This window comes from Lacerta agilis, chromosome 10 (genome assembly GCF_009819535.1).
Source record: "Lacerta agilis isolate rLacAgi1 chromosome 10, rLacAgi1.pri, whole genome shotgun sequence".
In the NCBI taxonomy this organism is placed as follows: domain Eukaryota; kingdom Metazoa; phylum Chordata; class Lepidosauria; order Squamata; family Lacertidae; genus Lacerta; species Lacerta agilis.
This window is the reverse complement of record NC_046321.1, coordinates 10341847-10357859: the sequence shown is the minus strand read 5'-3', so window position 1 is coordinate 10357859 and position 16013 is coordinate 10341847. Positions and strand designations below refer to the sequence as shown.

The 16013-nt window shown below is 44.6% G+C and overlaps 1 protein-coding gene across 2 annotated transcripts in view; it reads left to right on the top strand.

Moving 5' to 3' along the window:
• The first annotated feature begins 12762 nt into the window (after positions 1–12762).
• GYS2 (glycogen synthase 2) overlaps positions 12763–16013 on the top strand; it is a 40524-nt gene continuing 37273 nt past the window's right edge. The window contains exons 1-2 of one of the 2 annotated variants that reach the window (XM_033162417.1): positions 12763–12941; positions 13092–13273. In XM_033162417.1, coding sequence (XP_033018308.1) covers positions 13153–13273 — 121 coding nt within the window. In that variant the 5' untranslated portion in view covers positions 12763–12941; positions 13092–13152. Of the gene's footprint in view, positions 12942–13033; positions 13274–16013 lie in introns of both variants that reach the window. The other variant, XM_033162416.1, reaches the window with a different exon arrangement.

Below are 16013 nucleotides of genomic sequence, written 5' to 3'. Positions count from 1 at the left end.
AAGGCAGGGGTGAGCAAACTTTCAGCAGGGGGGTGGTCCACTGTCCTCAGGCCTCGTGGGGGGCCGGACTATATTTTTTGGGAGGGGGGAAATGAATGAATTCCTATGCCCCACAAATAGCCCAGAGATGCACACATTCTACTCATGTAAAAAACACCAGGCAGGCCCCACAAATAACCCAGAGATCCATTTTAAATAAAAGGACACATTCTACTCATGTAAAAACATGCTGAGTCCGCAGGCCAGATTTAGAAGGCGATTGGGCTGGATCTGGCCCCCAGGCCTTAGTTTGCCTACCCATGCTCTAGTCTAGATGGTTGCCCGTGTGGCAATGCGGCAGTCTGATTATTATTATTATTTTTTAAAATGAGAATATTTCAACTGAACAAAATAAAATAGAGACAGAAAGGGGGGAAGGTATATTATGTCACTGTATATGCCAAGAACTACAATTCTACATATGCTTGTCTAGTAGATAGGTATATAAATTTTATTGTTACCCAAATACATAGATGGTTACTTATAACCTACTTAAGTGATCTACCCCCTTTTGGGGGTTCAGGTCAAAGATGAGGTTTTTTTAGGGGAGCCACAGTTGTTCAGCTTCTTTGGGGGGAGCCAATAATCTACCAGTGATCTACCGCAGACATCCAGTGATCTACCGGTAGATCACGATCTACCTGTTGGACATGCCTGGGATAAGGCATCTTTTTATGCTCCTGGAAGGAGGGCAAAAGTCGGAGAGAAGCCAGTGCACATCATTCACGGTGAAACTAGGATTCCCACTTGCTTCATTGTAGATGAAAAAGTCACAACACTGGCTGTTTTCACATCCACACATCCATATTTTGACACAGATACACATTTTATTGTCAGAAAACAAACGTGCAGCAGCTTTTGTGCCATATTATAGCACACGAAAAAGCATTGTTGACAAGACGGCAAACTTGAATGTTGGTGGTGCTGGGGCCTAGTTCCCACTGAGGGTAAATTTAAGTCTTGACTACGGTAATTCATTCTACAGCTTGAATCTTTCTCCTCTCAAAATAATGGCCTCCACACTGAATATTTGTTGTCACAAAAGGGGTCCAGCTTAACTTTCCCCCCCGACCACCTCATTTTCTTACAGGAGGAACTGTTTTTCCTCGGTTTTGAGGAAGTTCTGCCACATAAGATTCCACATGTGGTCTGACATTGTGCAGCCCGGACAAAGGTTTTTCACCTCAGGGAGAACTAAGCCTAAGTCACAAAAAAAATAATGAATACAAGTAAATTCAAATGAGGTCTTCTTGGGTTTACATGGTAAATGGTGGGGGCTGGGCTAAATTCTCCACACCTGTTGAGTTTTACTACCAGGCCTGAGACAAGGCCTAAGGGATGGGTTTTCGTTTTGGTTCTGCAATCGAGCGGTACATAAATTTTATGAAATAAATAATTCACCAATGCTTAACAAATGACATTTTTCTCTGCCGTCCTTTTTTGTGGTGGTACTCACTGGTATGGTGTAATGCACCTGTGGCACTTTTATCAAGGTTTGGGGAGTGGCACCTCATTTTTTAATCAAAAAAGAGGCATAAAGGTATAGAATGGTTGCCATTTGTCCTGCTTTATAGAAGACAGTTGTCCATCAACGATTTCTTTGAATAGAAATTCAGGACTTCTTACTGTACTAGGGAGGTCTGCAACAGCCAGGTTACCTGTGTGTGCCCCACTTAAGTGAGAAGAACTGAATTTCTATTTAAATTACAGTGGATTTCCCCCCCCCTTCTAATTTTGCACGTCTACCTATAAATTAACTCGTTCAAATTTTGTGAATAGCTGTGGTAATGCATTTTCTCTTTCTCTCTCTCTCTCTTTTTTTTTTTGGTGATGTATAAATAGCCACCCAAGCAGAGCATCTCCTTCAGGAAAAACAACACGTACTCTGGAAGGTTTCGGTCTATTTTAAAAGCAGGACAATAGCCTCCTTCGTAAAGATGGCATGTAATTAGATGGACTTTTAAGTCCTTTTTACCTGACAAAAATTAATAATCGTTCCTTTTATGAGAAGAGGCACCCAAGCAGAAGTATATAACATTTTTGTTTAATAACTTCAGCCAGGGCCACATATATTCTGGGTTATTTTTAGGGCCAGAATTTGTAGTTTACCTGAATTGTTGGTTTCAACAGTATATTTTTGTTTTGTGTGTGGGGTTTTTAGGGCTCTTTGTGGGTGCATTAAATCGTTTCCCTAACCCAGTTATTGATACCTGTGCTACAAATGCCTGGCCCCGTGCCCCTAGGATGGATTTGCTTTGCAAAGCTTAACAACCTTCTCCCCACATCTCCCCACACAGCTCTATCATCCTGTCCAGTTTGGGTTTCAGCAGGGACTGCAGCATTTTGCTGCTGCTCTGGGGACCCAGTTTCCTGGTATCGGCAGCCAAGACGCCCCCCTGCCGTTTCCCGAATCGCAGTCCGAAAGGGTTGAAATTGAATTTGCTCCTGGTGAAGCGGAGCCTGCAAGAGATCTGGCTCTCGGTATCGCTCTCTTGGATGAGGTAGCAAAGGCTGGACGGGTCTGCCGGGTTGAGAATCTCAGGACCTCGGGCAGCGTGGTAAGAATTCCTCTTGGCTTGAAAATCGTTGGCTGGATCCACTGCGTCTAGGAGAAAACCCAGGAACAATAAGCCTGTAGTAGCATTTGTGGTTGAGTGGAATGACCCCAGTTTAGTAATTCCATGGTTGTAAGATCTGGACAAACAGAGGAGCAACTTATGTAGTCTAGCCTGCCCAAAGGTTCCGGCCTTGTTAGGCAAAACAGTCGGCCAAGCACGGGTGACTTGGGGCATAGCGTGGGTTGCTGGCACCCAGGCTGGGGCAAGTGTTGCACTCCCTGGTGGACTGGGCAGCAGTCAGTCCCTTCGCCGGCCAGCGTCTAATGAAAGGAGTCTCTCCTAGCAAACTAGCCACAACCTGGGATCACAGAAACGTGAAGCCAGGAGCGCTGTTGTGTCGGATCACCCTCCTGTCTCTGCAGTGCAGCATCCTAGGCAACTCATGTGACTCTGGCAGTGCTTTCCTTTCTTCCTCCTCCTCCCTCCTTGGTGGGTGGCGCTGGCACCCTCCCCCTCCCCCCTCTTGGACAGACCAGGGGTGGGGTAGACATGGGTGTCCCTTTGCCAGCCACGAGGAGAAGGTGTGATGGCCTGGGAGTCAGACTCTGATGCTGAACCTGAGGGATCCCAGCCTGCACAGGATTCCCTGCCTCCAGAACCAGCTGAGCCGGGGCCAGGGCTTGAGCCTGAAGGATCCCCACCTGTGCTGGATCCCCAGGTGCAGGCACCAGCAGAGTCTGCTCTGGCTCCTGATGGGAGGGAGGACCCATTGCCTGCAGGTGCTCCACTCCCAGCCTCTTCAGAGGAAGCTGAGGCAGCCCCTGGGTCCAGTAACCCACCAGCCTCTCCTGAGCTACAGAGGCTCAGGGCAGAGAGGCGAAGAGAGCTAAGTGCTTACAGGAGGAGTGCTCGCCTCCAGGCCCAGAGGAGAGGCGAGTCTCCAGAGGATCGGGGCCGCCCTAAGCATAAGGCCAGATAAAAGCCAGCCAGACCCAGCCCAAGTTGCATGAGCAACTTAGTTGCAAGCGTATGCTCAACCTGCAACCTTGTGCCTGCACCTGCCTTGGACCTTGACCTGCTCCCTGCCTCGCTCCCCGCCGGACTGACCTCCTTTGGACCCGTAGACCCAGGACTGGACTTGGACCTCGCTTCACGGACAGACCCCTGGGGCCAGCACAGAAGGAGGCACCACTACTGCCCCAGTCCCAAAGGCCCTGGCACAGCTTGCCTTCCCACAGCTCTGGCCTCGATGAGGGAACCTATCATTGGGGCACCTCAGAGGTCCCCCCCCACACACTCCATGCTACACCACTGACCATAGCGGCTAACAGTTGGGGAATGTTTCGGAAGGAGAGAATGGATTCCAATTTGGGCAAACCCACTCATCTCTAGTCCCACATTTTAGGGGGCTGCCAAGCATGTGACCAGCTTGCCATGGCCAGAAGTGGCAGGAGGTCAGAATGAGCTGACTTTTGTCCAGCAGCTGCTATGCCCTTTGGGTTAGGGTTAGATGGTCGAGAGAATAGAACACCCACAACACAGGAATAAGAGAGCCAGCGGAGAGACATGATAGACAGGACAGACAGATGGATAAATAAGATGGAAGCCATACCTGAAAAATCAACCTGCAGGATGGATCTGATGTCCCCGTGAACAGGTTTCCCCCAAGTCCCATTCTGACCAATGACTGCCAGCAGGAACGAGAAAAGCAAAAGCCTTACCATGTCACAGTCCTGATCGCAAGGGACGGTGAAGTGAGGAAAGGCGAGAAAGACAGAAGGCGAGTTAGTCACAAGCCTCTTCATCTTACCACATTTTGCAAAGGAGAAGAGTTGCAGCTCAGTGGTGGGTCATCTGCTCTGGGGCAGAGGGTCCAAGGTCCCTGGCATCTCCAGTTAAGGCTAGGAAAGACTACCTCCGTGAAACTCTGCAGAGATGCTGCCAACCAGAGCAAGCAATACTGAGCCAGATGGACCAATGGGCTGACTTGGTAGAAGGCAGCTTCCTGGGTTCCTCTGCATTCTGATCTTTAACTAAGGAACTCAGAGCCACGTACACGGGGAATCTGTGTATACACCATGGTATCCTCACAATGATCCTATGCTGTGTAGGTCAATCTGGCAAAGGCTTCTTTTTGTTTTGTTTTTGTTACTATTAGTATTATTTATATATGATGTCTTTGTTTTTATTTATTGCATTCCATTATTTTTTTCTCCCTTCCCCTCCCTTCCCTTTGTTTGTTAACACTGGGGAAAAGGTATGTGTGTGTGTTTTTTAAAAACTGGCAGACATTCTATGTGTTCACAGCTAAGCAAAGATTTGAACCAGAGACTCTGTTATATATTACACTCTTTTCACTATAATGGTGTGGTGCTCATAAGTTTTCAAAACTTTCCCAATCTTTCTTAATTGTCATCTGGAAAGTAGCTAATTCCAACTAACCATTAAACCACCTTGAATTCTCTCTCTGTTTTGTGTGTGTGTGTGTGTGTGTGTGTGTAATTTTGGAAAGGCAGGTAATAGACTGTAACAAATAAATAGCAATGCTCAGTGCTTTTTTCTAATAATAATAATAATAATAATAATAATAATAATAATAATAATAATAATAATGTTGTTTAGGGGTACTCTCAATTTTCCTACTCATATTGAAATACTGCCCCTCAAAGAGGCCAAACTTAGATTCACAAAATGTTTAGGGGTATGCATCCCCCCAGAAAAAAAGCACTGGCAATGCTTACAGACTTTTATCATGCAAAATGCTTCCCCTGCCGCATCTATCTCATTCATACCTGCAGTCATTTATTCTTATTATGTCTTTAGTTTTTGCATTTTTACAAGCGGCAAACAGATCGTGAAATGCTAGAGCAAAGTACACACAAAGTAAAGCGATGCATTATTTCTCTAACAGAACTTTCCCTAAAGCTCTTTCTAACTGACTCGAGTGTGAATTTGAATGAATGAATGAATGAATGAAAACAAATAAAGCTAGGGGAAAGGGCAAAAAGAATGGGAGAAATAGACGGAAAGATTGCACTAGAACGGTAAACAGAGTGCAATGAGCAAATCTCAAGGAAGGAAAGAAAAGGTTTTTGACAGAACGGATTGCAACAGAAAGTCCTGCAGAAAGGGAAGTTAGAAAATGCAAGAGACGTGAAATGTTGTAGAATATATGCAATTCCAGGATTGGCAGCTTGCCTCTGGAGTCATTCTATTCTCCTCTGGTGATCTCAGCGAATGCATGAAATAACATTCAGGAACTAATTCTGCCTTGAGAATTTTTGCAGTTGGTCCTTATGGATGCCAGATTCTTAGCACTTCAGAGCACAAGGAAGGAACTCACCTTAGTCAACGAGTATCCGCCTCTCTCCGCTTCTCTCTCTCGAAGCAGCAGCCCTCTGTGAAGAAGACTGTTTTGCCCATCCTCTTTTTGTAGGCTTCATGAAGCTGTGAGGTTCACACCAACCATGATTTAATAGCAAGAATAAAGTGGAACCCTCTTTTGCCCCCACAAAACAATCCAGCACCGATCATCATCATAACAACAGCGCCGCCTGCTGAACAGTGTTTGCAGTGCAGTAAAACTCTCGGGCTCAGCTGTGAATTCAGCTATAAGAATTCAGATATAACTCAACAGGACCAAGACTCTCATCCTAAGCAAACTTATTGTCCATGCTTGAACTCCTGTGTAGACGTACCTTCTTCTTCTTCTTCTTCTTCTTCTTCTTCTTCTTCTTCTTCTTCTTCGATCACTCGTAGCCAAGTAAGATTGTCTTCCATAAACGTGGTTTTAACAATGAGTCCGTAAGTGACTGTGGAGGCCAATTCTGGATCCACATGTCCTTCCACAGTGGGGACATTGGTTCCCCTATCAAAAACGACCTTGTGATGCACCAGCACACATTGGATAAGGGGCATATTTTGAATCTAGCAGGGACTGAAGGACCCTCTACTGCCCGCTGACTTGTTACTGCACAAGCTGTCAAAGGGCTCATGGACACATATATTCTTTTCTTTTTTAAAAAATATTTTTTTGGTTCATTTTCACTTTTAGCATTTATCATCATACATAAATCATAATCATTTTACAAATAGGATTCTCAGAATCCCCAGACTCCCCTCCACCCCTCCATGGTTTCCCCAGATATTCTTTTCAAACTGCATCATATCATATTCTCCATATTTTCATAAAACTCAATTTTTATCATAGTTCTCTCTTCTTTTAAGTAACTTTTAAAATTTCCCCATTCTTTGTTAAATTTATTGTCCTTTGGATCTCTGATTTTAAATAATCTCTTCTGATCCTTAGGTATTTCTGGACCTAAAATTCCTAGTAAGAAAGCTTCAGGGTTGTTGTTTTTTACAAAAGTAATTTTAAACATTTTTTTCAACTCATTATAAATCATTTTCCAAATATACCTTTGCTTTTTTACATGTCCACCACAGCTATAGCTTAGCCCCCCCCCCCCAACAAAATTAAAGGGAAAAGAACGGGATGTACATTTTCGAAATATAAGATAAAAAACAAATAAAATAAAACCTACATACAGCAACAGTGTTTTGTGTTGTGTAGGCTCCTATCTGATATGTGCAAATGGCTTTAGATACCTATTTGGTCCATAAATTACCATATAGTATATATTCAACACTAAAAACAGTGACAATTTGTTGTTGACAAAGGACAGCTGGACATGTAAAGGGCCCCATTACCGTCAGTAGTTTAGGGCTTCATGAAACCTAAATCGGGCCCTGCCACATGTGGCAAAATGTGCCTTCTTTCTCTTTACATTTCCAACATGTACCTGTAGCAGTTCTATACATTTTAGCTAGTTTAGTAGGAGTTAGGTACCAGGGAAACATCGTTTTCATATCGTTCTCTTTCAGCGTACCGCATGCTGTGAATTTTAAGTCTTCCCTCCCTCCATAACTTTTCCCATGATGCCAATTGTATATCATATCCAATATCCCTTGCCCACATGGGCACATATACTCTCACCCTTCGGCGCCATTAAATAGGACTTGAATGCACCTGCATGCAGAAAGTCCTGAGATCATTTCCCAGCATCTCCAGGTAGGGCTTGGGATGGACCCAGCCTGGAATCCTGAGAGCCACTGCCAGTCAATGTAGGCAGTGCTGAACTGAATGGACGAATAGTCTGGCTCGGTCCAAGGCAACGTCCTTTGTTCCTAAGGTTCGATCGCAGTTCAGAGTGTTTCTGTGAATGAGCCCTTCTTGCCTGTTTCTTGGTTCATCTTCCTGCAGAGGTCACCCGCCAGGACACTGTCGAGGAAGTTTGGGTCCAGAATACACCACTAGCATTTAATTTTTTTAAAAAATCCTTTGTATCCATCTCTAGCTTTCCCCCCTCCGCCTCCCTTCCCTTGTTTATTTGTTTGATGTCCTGCCAGGAGAATTGCCCCCAGATAACTTTTTTGTGACATATTCATTGGTGGCAACATTTTGCCCTATTGTGGCTTTTGGACTTTCTCTCTCCCTTTCTCTAATGAACCAAAATAATGATGATGATGATGATGATGATGATGATGATGATGATAATTTATTATTTATACCCCGCCCATCTGGCTGGGTTTCCCCAGCTACTCTGGGCGGCTTCCAACAAAATATTAAAATACAATAGTCTATTAAACATTAAAAGCTTCCCTAAACAGGGCTGCCTTCAGAGAGCTACTTATGTTTTTTTGTGCTTCATGATGAAATTGCTTCCACAGATCTTCTGAAAGTCCTGTTCCTATCAGAGAATTCCATAGGAAAGTCATTACCGATGGTGCTAGATGCACTTGGATGACATAAAAGGAATGCAACTTGGGAGCAGTGGAAAGGAGAGAATTAGGTTGACATCGAAAGCAGCTTGGCGTAAAATCTAGAAGTAATTTTTTTCGCCAGCCATCCTCCTGCAGCACGTATCTCAAGGCTCATAGGAACATCCAAATAAGCTGCTTGGTCCATCTAGCTCAGGTCTGTCTACACTGACTGGCAGAAGAAATTCTACATGATTTCAGCCCTACCTGGAGAGGTCAGGGATTGAATCTGGAAGTTTCTGCACACAAAGTCTATTACTGAACTACGGTACATCTGATCCTTCCCCTATAATTCAGGACTAGAAAGGTTGCAAGACTCCAGTGGTAAGGCAATAGGTTTAAATGGGTGTGTAGTGACCTCTGCTGGTGTGCCGAAGCTATGAAAACGCTCAATGTGTTTTCTTATGCATTTTGCATCAAGGGTACCTGTGTGACCTCTTTTATAGAGAGTATGGTGATATGGCTCCAAAAAAAATGGAGTATAAACACTGACAACTGGGAAACACTGGCCTGCGAGTGCTCCAGATGGAGAACAGCCTTTACCAAAGATGTCATGGGCTTTGAAGACACTCGAACTCAGGACGCAAGGGAGAAACGTGCCAAGAGGAAGAAGACACGCTTGGCAAATCCACACCGTGATCAACTCCTGCCCGGAAACCAATGTCCCCACTGTGGAAGGATGTGTGGATCCAGAATTGGCCTCCACAGTCACGGACTCATTGTTAAAACCGTGTTTATGGAAGACAACCTTACTTGGCTACGAGTGATCGCCAAAGACGAAGAAGAAGATGGCGCACTGAGCAAGGACAAAATTGGCGCCCCCTATCTGTGAGTAGGTGGTATTATTATTATTATTATTATTATTATTATTATTATTATTATTATGTGCCTCCTCAGCTCGACACCCTGTCCAGGGGAACCGCTTGCACCACACTAAATCTGGTGCATTCGAAGGGCTGTCTGGTCTAAGAGAAAGAATAACCCCAAAAAGGGAGGCCGAGGGCATAAATAACAAATAAACTTCTTCTTCTTCTTCTTCTTCTTCTTCTTCTTCTTCTTCTTCTTCTTCTTCTTCTTATTATTATTATTATTATTATTATTATTATTATTATTATTGGTGTCTGCTTGGGCTTTCTGCCCAGTATAACTATCCTTGGGGTGGAGGAGAGAGAGCCAGGTAGCTATCCCTCCACCAGCATGGATGATAGCATCTTCTCGTGGTGAATTTTCTTGATGGAAATGCTATGGGACCCTGTGTGGCATAGCAGTTAGAGCATGAGTTAGCAAACTAAGGTCTGAGGGCCGGATCAGGCCCAATGGCGTTCTGGATCCGGCCCGTGGATGGTCTGGGAATTGCTGCATGGATCGTCAGTGCGCGTGTTCTTTCCCTCTCCCTCCCTCTCGATCACACAACGCCACCGGCGCCTCCTCCCTCCCTCCCTCCTTCCCTCCTCCTGGCTTCTCCCCGCCCTGCCTAGAGGAGGAAGGGGGCTGGGCTTTGTTGGTGCCAGCAGCAGCAGCGCTCGAGCGGCCGCCATTTTAAGCAGCCCCTATCCGGAGCCCTTTCGCGTGCCGCTCATCATCCCTCCGCCACCGCCAGCCCCTGCCACTCGCAAGACACAGGTAAGCAGCCACCGGGGCTCATGGTGCTCTTGCATCATTCCCTCCCTTCAAAATATAGTCCACCCCCCCCCCCCGCAATGTCTGAGGGATAGTGGACCGGCCCCCTGCTTAAAAAGTTTGCTGACCCCTTGGTTGGAGTGTTGGGCTAGGATCAAAGGTCACCCCATGATCTTTACAGCCAAGGTCACCCCATGATCTTTACAGCCAAGGTCACCCCATGATCTTTACAGCCAAGTTTGAATCCCCACTTGGCTGTAAAGATCATGGGGTGACCTTGGACCAGTCACAGTCTCTCAGCCTAGCCAACCCGTAGGGTTGTTGTGAGAGGGAAATGAAGAGGAGGAGATCCATATGTGCCACCTTGAGCTCCTTGGGTAATAAATACGTAAAATAAAATAGAAATAATAATAATTTATTATTTATTACCCTCCCCCCCCCAGCCACTCTGGGCGGCTCCCAACAAAATATTAAAAGCACAATAGAACTTCAAACATTAAAAAACTTCCCTAAACAGGGCTGCCTTCAGATGTCTTCTAAAAGTCAGATAGTTGTTAATTTCCTTGACTTCTGAAGGGAGGGCGTTCCACAGGGCGGGCGCCACTACCGAGAAGGCCCTCTGCCTGGTTCCCTGTAACCTCACTTCTCACAGGGAGGGAACTGCCAGAAGGCCCTCAGAGTTGTACCTCAGTGTCTGGGTCGAACGGTGGGGGTTGGGGGGTGGAGACGCTCCTTCAGGTATACTGCACCAACACTTTGAATTGTGCTCAGAAACGTACTGGGAGCCATTGTAGGTCTTTCAGGACCGGTGTTATATGATTTATCCCCAATGTCATTTACTCAATCCAATTCTCACCTTCTCGTCTCTTCATATATTTTTTATTTATTTTTTATTTAGGATCAGGAGATACAGTCATGGATTTCAAGTCCGTGTCCTAAATGTATGCACATTTAAAAAAAAGAAAACAACTATACTCTGTTGAGAGTCAAAGAAAATATTATTTTACATCCATAGCCCACAAGAGGGACCCCTCTTCATTTAGCTTGCTAGCTATGGATGATCTAAGATAGAGTTGCCATATTTCGAAAACTGAAAATCTGGACACAAAAGTTGTTTCTGCATAATCTCAGAGAGAGAGAGAGACAAGTTTCTGAACTATTTTTAAGGTAATTCACCGAAACCTGCATCTGGATTTTCCTGGACATTCCAGTGATTCCCACCCGGCCACTGCTTCCGACGGCCGAATTCTGGCAATGTCCAAGAAATTCCGGGTGTATGGCAACCCTAATCTAAAACGGCTTTCGCCAACCTGGTTTCCTCCAGATGTTGTAGACGACAGCTCCCATCAATCTGAGTTGTAGTTCAAAACACCTGAAGAGAACCAGGCTGGTGAAGACTCGATTTCAGAGGTGGCATTCTTCCATCTCAGTTTTATTCCGGCTCTCACTGTCTGCGTCAAACCTTTCTGTGTGTCCTGATCTCCAGAGAACAACGGGACTGTTTCCTGTTGCAGTGGTTTCCAAGAAAACACTGGATCTATGGAGTTACTTCTTTTGCACCCTGATAAGCAAGCTGGAATTCAATGCATACCCTCCAACATTCCTCAGATGAAAATAGGGACATTTCTCACTCACTCCCTACTGACCCTCTTCGGTCCCCTATTTCCACCCCCCCTCCTCTCACCCTGCAGAACATTTCCTATCGGAAGAAGGGCGAGTGCTGCCACCACGACATTAATGAGACACAGCACACACACCTTCCACCATCCTGAGAAAAATCCCTAAATCCCGATTTTATTTTATTTTATTCTTCAGTAGATTTACAAAAAGAAAAGCACACAAAATTGGCACGCCTTAAGCACACACCAATAAATACATTTTAGAAAGGGGCAAGCTTAGATGGCATTTTTACAAAGCTTTTTTAAAAAATCAAGACTCCTTGTGTGCCACTTTCCTCCCCCTTTCTTCCTGCGCAGGGAGGCACTGCGCCCCAGGGCTGGTGTGTCACGCAGGGCTGTTCCTTGGGGGCCACAGCCTCTCCTCCTCACCTGTTCTCAAGTAGCCTCGTCTTTTGCTCCATGCTATGTCTACCATAGGGACGCGGGTGGCGCTGTGGTCTAAAGCACAGAGCCTAGGGCTTGCTGATCAGAAGGTCGGTGGTTCGAATCCCCGCGACGGGGTGAGCTCCCGTTGCTCGGTTCCTGCTCCTGCCAACCCAGCAGTTCGAAAGCACTTCAAAGTGCAAGTAGATGAATAGGTACCACTCTGGCAGGAAGGTAAACGGTGTTTCTGTGTGCTGCTCTGGTTCGCCAGAAGTGGCTTAGTCATGCTGGCCACATGACCTGGAAGCTGTACGCCGGCTCCCTTGGCCAATAAAGTGAGATGAGCGCCGCAACCCCAGAGTCATCCGTGACTGGACCTAATGGTCAGGGGTAGACCTATGTCTACCATAAGCAGGATACATTATGCCAAGATGGCAAATATATGTATCAGCTTGATTTGCAAAATGCATGCAAATCCCGTTTGCCTCGGCCTGGGATGTAGGTTTACCTTTGATTGCTGAAGTGCAGAATACCCACACCCCTGGGAAGAGTTTTGATCTCGGATTGCTCCACGTGCCTCTCTGGAAAATGGGGCAGGGCTCCAACTGCGTGGCATTAAGGCAGGCTCCTCCCCCCCTTAAGGCAATTCACAGCCCTTTGACTTATTCCTGAGTCTGGGGGCTTTCAGGAATGCTGAGCGAAGAGTCTGGTGGCGAGTCTTTATTACTGATCTGGGGCCTGTTCTTGCCCTCGCCGGACAGCTTGGATTTCCCCCCCTCCCCCTTCCAGCCAGCAATAACAGCAGCACCAGAAGCCTCTTCAGTCAAGCTTGGGGGATTTTGCTGAGCCAATTTAAAGGCTGGTGGGTCAGGCCGTTTTCTAAAACTCATTAGCTGTCCAGCTCTCTGGGCAAGTTTCGCTTCTTCTTGAAACGTCTTTTGGTTTTGTTTTCAGGCGGTGCTAAACAAGGAGATCCAACAGCAGGAGGAAAATATCTTCTTCTTTTTTTAAGGCATAAAGGCTGTAAGGACTGAGTTGTGCTGTGTAACCCAAGCGATAGCCCCGCATCACCAATGCCTCTGGTACGATCGCTCTCCGTCACCTCTCTCAATGGGCTTCCTCAGTGGGAAGACGAAGATCTCCCAGTGGAAGATTTATTACTCTTCGAAGTGGCTTGGGAAGTGACTAATAAAGGTTTGTACTCCTCCTCTTCTTCTTCATCTGCCTGTAAGTTACGGGTAGTATTTTACTTCTGGTTGCCTTAGCGCTGGAATCCGGGGAGGTAGAACTGGGGTTCCAATCTTCATTTGTTTGTTTTTAAAAAGTTTTCCAGACCTCATTGTTACCTATCCAATGATCGGCTATATATCACGAAACCATGAAAATTAAACCCGAACTGCCAAATATAATGCATAAATCAACAAGAGCATTTCAGACACTGTGGTTAAAACACACAGCACAGCAAAGCAGAACCTTTCAGATTCCAGCTTTAAGCCTCATCCTCATATGCTTTTAATTAAGGTATTGGAGATACAAAGTTTATATATTCTGGGCTGAAGCTGCAACCCTACATGTTATAAATTAAGGGTTGGAGAAACACAGTTAAAATATTAATTAACGTTTTTATTCATTAAGAACTGGAGAAGCCAAAGGTTATTTAAAGAGTAGTTCATCCTTTCGTAAAGATAAGGAGTCAAGGAACAGGTGTGCATTTATTTGCAGGAAGCGCGGCATTAGATGGGCATGTGTAACTAACTGTACGGGCCCACAGTGAATCTCTGCATGCCACAGTTTTTGCAAACAGGTTATATGGAATAGAAGAGCTTTAACCCACCTGAACATTCTCGCTCAATCTCCATGGGATTCTCAGCAGAAATATATTCCGTTCATTCCCAGAGTGTAGCTGAGCTGGTAAATTTTGTACAAATTGGAGTACAAATTGGAAATCACCACCATTTAAAAAAAGAAAAGAAAGAAACTGAGAACGTTGCAAACCTCTTCCCTGAAATTTTACCTTCTAGATGTTTGGGGACATACCTTGAATCAATTTCCCATCTTGGTGTTCCGTTTTCAAGTAATAAGTATCAAATGCATTGCTTTAGTGTTTATTGCCTTCCTTCACTTATATGAAAAGGAAACACATTGCCCATGATTGGGAATACTAGAAAACATTTAAATCTGGCGAATATTTTGTTTAGGCTCCTGCCTTCCTGCATCCCCCAATTTTGTTTCAATTCTGAGCTAACTTTCTACTCTGCTTGTGTGGGATGCTAGAATTTGAAAACAGGTTCAGATGCTGGTGGCTTTTGATTCTGTTAAGACCTGCTATTAACATAGAAGTGTACTGTATGTTAGGAGTCTGACTGTACTTATTTTGTCCTCCTAAATTTATTTGGCTAGACTTCCACTGATAACACTATTGCTCTATTATGTCCGCACATTAGGACACTTTCCTATTTGCACCCATTAAGCCATCTCTGCATTGGAATGATTGTTGAATTTGCCATAGTGGGGAGAACCAGTTCAGACAACCATTTGTTATGCAGCAAGGTCCGCTTCAGGGTGAATTTTCAGTTAAAACTTTGGCATGGCAAGTAGGGATGGGGGAAGAAATCCAATTTGGGTTGCATTTAAAGGTGAACCACCCTGATTTGCACTTTCCAAAACACTACCAAAACTGAAGCATGATGATCCTTGGACATTTGCACTTCTCCTAATTTGTAAAATGTAATGTGAACAAAAGGAGCTTGTGCGCTCTCTCTCTCTCTCTCTCTCTCTCTCTCTCTCTCTCTCTCTCTCTCTCTGTGTGTGTGTGTGTGTGTGAATGCATGATATTAGGGGAAATTGCTTTGCAGAAATGTGTAAATTGCATACAAAAATGTGTCTCTTAGGAGCAAAATCACAGTAAAACAACAATGAATTTTCATGAGTATTTTTTGGGGGGTGGGTGGGATGTGGGAATGTGGAGAACGGAAGAGTGGAAACTGAGAGGAACCGAAATTTACAGATCTGCCAATCCCTCATGGCAAGCGGGTCTTTTGAATTGCCATATATACGAACTCTCTGTGACTCACCATATTTCAAAGGTTTTCAGAGAAGCAATGAACCGCAATTCTGATGTGTGTTAGAGAATTTGCATGTCAACCTAACCAAAAATTCAGCTTATGACTTTACTATGAAAAGAAAAAGATGTGCAATTTGTGCCCCTCAAGTAGTCGCATGGCGGATGCTAGGCTTAAAAACTATGTTCTCTTGAAGCATTTCCCTTCTTTCTGAAGGATAAAAGTAGCTGCTCCTAAACTTGCACTCATCTACAATTCTGCTTTGCCACTTGTTCTCGTTTTTCTTGGATGCTTGGAATTAGAAGTGAGACCAATTTATTTCCTCAATTTCCCCAAATTTGTTTCCCTAATTTCTCATGTTTCCCAAAATGTTTTGTGCTGCCAATGCTCCACATCTTCCCTGAATATTTCACATTTTGGCGTATATCAATGAATATTTGATATCTGCAGTATTTGGCATTGTAGTTTACTTCAAAAATTGAGAACATTGGAGAACAGTCATATAGTATTTGATAGATGACATGCAACTGTATTTAATATTTGCTGTATATTCTGGCGTATAAGACTACTTTTTAATCCAGGAAAATCTTCTCAAAAGTCCGGGGTTGTCTTATACGCCGGGTGGAGAATCTGCAGTCGAGTATATCTCAAACTATATTTTAACTGGAAAAGTTGGGGGTCATCTTATACACCCAGTCATCTTATACGCCGGAAAATATGGTAATATTTCACCACAGATGGCAAGTGAGCTGCATGCAATGAAACCACAAGGATTTTAATTTATAAATTCCAAACTCAGAATGGCAAAAATTGCAAGTGTTGGCAAGCTTAGAATATTCGCAAATGATAATTTCAGCACTAGCTTGAATGGG